Consider the following 2583-nt stretch of genomic DNA (forward strand, 5'->3'; position numbering starts at 1 on the left):
GTTGGAGGTTGCTGTGAGCGTGATGCCATGGCACTCTACCCAGGGGGATAGCTTGAGGCTCCGTCTCAAAAAAAAAAAAAAAGCTTTCTTGCTTATGGAAGCTGGCACATATCTGGCATAAAATAGGCATTCAAATAAGTATTTGAATAAATTTATGGAAGGAAAGCCAGGAGAATGAATGGCGGTTGTAACTGAAAAGGGCAATCAATAAAGCAATACCGTATATGTAAAATAAAGAATTGCCTGATGCTACCACGCATACATAGACAGATTGATTTGTAGCGCTACAATAGTACTTCTCCATTGTTATCACTCACATACTAATGAATGAATGGAAGTGAGGTTAGAGCTCGCTCTCCTCCCACTTCTCCCTTTGTTCTTCGGGACTCCTACACAAAGCGTCTTTTATTATTCTATTCTGTTATAAGAAGTACCTAACACGTACTAAGTGTTCAAAAGAGGTAAGTAATCGGGTAAATCAATGTTTCCACGTCTCCAACTACTTTCCAGCCCGTAGACAAGAGACTCTCGAATTCACTCGCCTCTCCCTTTCTATGGACCACCCATCAAGAGGGGGCACGGCAAACGTCTCAGCTTTGCCACGTCATAAAACAGCGCTCTAGGGAGGTGGGTTTAACGAGCTCCCGATCACGTGAGAAGATGTGGGCGGGGCGACAAAGTTCTATATCCCAGCGTCCTTTGTGCTTACTTCCTTTCTGTCTTTTTCCGGTCGTCCAAGATGTCGAAGCGAGGTGAGATTTTTGGCCCTGGAGAATCCTACCCCATCTGCCGCGCGGTTGTTGCCGGCTTCCCCAGGATGGGCAGCCCTGGGCAGCTGGGGTGCTTTGCTCTATTCTGGGCCGGAAAGAGAATGGGCACTGGAAAGGCCCCCCGAATAAGGCGGGGTGGGGGGTAGAGTGGAGCTGGCAGGATGCTGACATGATTCTGGAGAATTTCGGCGAGATCAATCCGCAAATAGCGCTGCGGTAATGGGTTGAAGTTAAACTTTCTCAGATCCTAGTTTTGGCGACCCGTACGGCCTTCTACTTTGCAGGAGGAACTGTGTTGCAAAAGTTGTGATGAAGGTTAAGGTCTCTGGTCCTTTTAATCTCCACGTAAGGGCGGTAATAGTGAGAAATTGTCTGTTTTCCGTTGAAACTGAGAGTATAGGAGGAGTTCTAGGAAGATCTAATGGTAATGGAACCTTCCAAAGCATATGCAGTGTATTTATATAAGGCTTGATCGTGAGAGGAACTCCTAACCTGACCTAGATAGTGATCTCTTTATCCTCTTTCTTTTCCCTGTCTACCCCAAGGACGTGGTGGGTCCTCTGGTGCGAAATTCCGGATTTCCCTGGGTCTTCCGGTAGGAGCCGTGATCAACTGTGCTGACAACACAGGTAAGTCCTTTGACTGCACCCAGCTATGCTTCCCCCTTTTAAAAGCACTCAGTGGGCCTTTTGCTAATGACCCATTGAGCCGTCAAGAAAGGGCAGATTAAAAGCACCGCTTTTGGGTGAAGTGGCAGCATTTTGTGTTGTTTTACTTCAATTGGTGGTGCAACAAGATGTTCTTGGGAACTAAGGGCGTAGGCATTGACTGAGGGAGAGGCTCTGAAAGTATTCCTAAAATAGTATATTGTGAAACTGCCCAGTAAACTCTAAAAAAGAAAATTAATTATTGTTTACATCTCTGTAAAGGAGCCAAAAATCTGTATATCATCTCTGTGAAGGGGATCAAGGGAAGACTCAACAGACTTCCAGCTGCTGGTGTAGGTGACATGGTGATGGCCACAGTTAAGAAAGGCAAACCAGAGCTCAGAAAGAAGGGTGAGTATGCACTGGATCCTCTTTATCTGGTGGCTGTTTCAGGGACTTCTCTCACTGTTGGAAAATGAACATTGATGTATAGTTCTCCAGGCATCTTAATGGTTTGATTTCCTATGAGACAGTGTGAAATAAAAAAGTGGTGTATATATATATTTTTGGAGGTAGTTTCACTGTGATGCCCTCAGTAGAGTGCTATGGCATCGTAGCTCACAGCAACCTTAAACTCTTGGGCTTAAGCCATTCTCTTGCCTCAGCCTCTTGAGTAGCTGGGAGTACACACGCCTGTCACAATGCCCAGCTGTTTTTGTTGTTGTTGTTGTTCTTGTTGTTTAGCAGGCCTGGGCCAGGTTCGAACCCACCAGCCACAGTGTGGTTGGTGCCCTAACCACTGAAGTACAGGTGCCAAGCCACAGCAGTATGTTCTTGATAGGCAGCTTACTGCTAGACCATGAGAGGCCATGGTCCAGCTAGACCATAAGCTTTAAGGCTTATGGTGACTACAGGCAAATTTCCTTTTCTGGAGTTAACTGATTTTAAAGGGAATAATGTTGGTTACTTTCTCAAGCAGTTGTGGCACCCAGGTGAAGAACTGAACCAGATAGAGCATCTGGGCTGTTGTTGCTAAGCACAAAACAGCAGTGGGCCTTCTTCCTACAGTAAGGCAGGTTCTTTTTTTTTTTTTTTTTCATAAGATTCAGAGTCTCACTTTATTGCCCTTGGTAGATTGCTCTAGGGTCGCAGCTCACAGCAACCTC

At 45.8% G+C, this 2583-nt stretch overlaps 1 protein-coding gene and 1 non-coding gene across 2 annotated transcripts in view; both read left to right on the forward strand.

Annotated features, from left to right (window-relative positions):
- The first annotated feature begins 674 nt into the window (after positions 1 to 674).
- RPL23 (ribosomal protein L23) overlaps positions 675 to 2583 on the forward strand; it is a 7719-nt gene continuing 5810 nt past the window's right edge. The window contains exons 1-3 of the mRNA XM_003786432.3: positions 675 to 752; positions 1316 to 1399; positions 1700 to 1828. Of these exons, the coding sequence (XP_003786480.1) occupies positions 740 to 752; positions 1316 to 1399; positions 1700 to 1828 (226 nt within the window). The 5' untranslated portion in view covers positions 675 to 739. The remainder of the gene's footprint in view (positions 753 to 1315; positions 1400 to 1699; positions 1829 to 2583) is intronic.
- Positions 1432 to 1567, forward strand: LOC111724041. Its single transcript, XR_002772416.1, has one exon. It is a non-coding gene; the product is annotated as a small nucleolar RNA SNORA21 (small nucleolar RNA).

The sequence above is a fragment of the Otolemur garnettii genome, unplaced genomic scaffold (assembly GCF_000181295.1).
Source record: "Otolemur garnettii isolate 467f Iridium unplaced genomic scaffold, OtoGar3 scaffold00018, whole genome shotgun sequence".
NCBI lineage: Eukaryota > Metazoa > Chordata > Mammalia > Primates > Galagidae > Otolemur > Otolemur garnettii.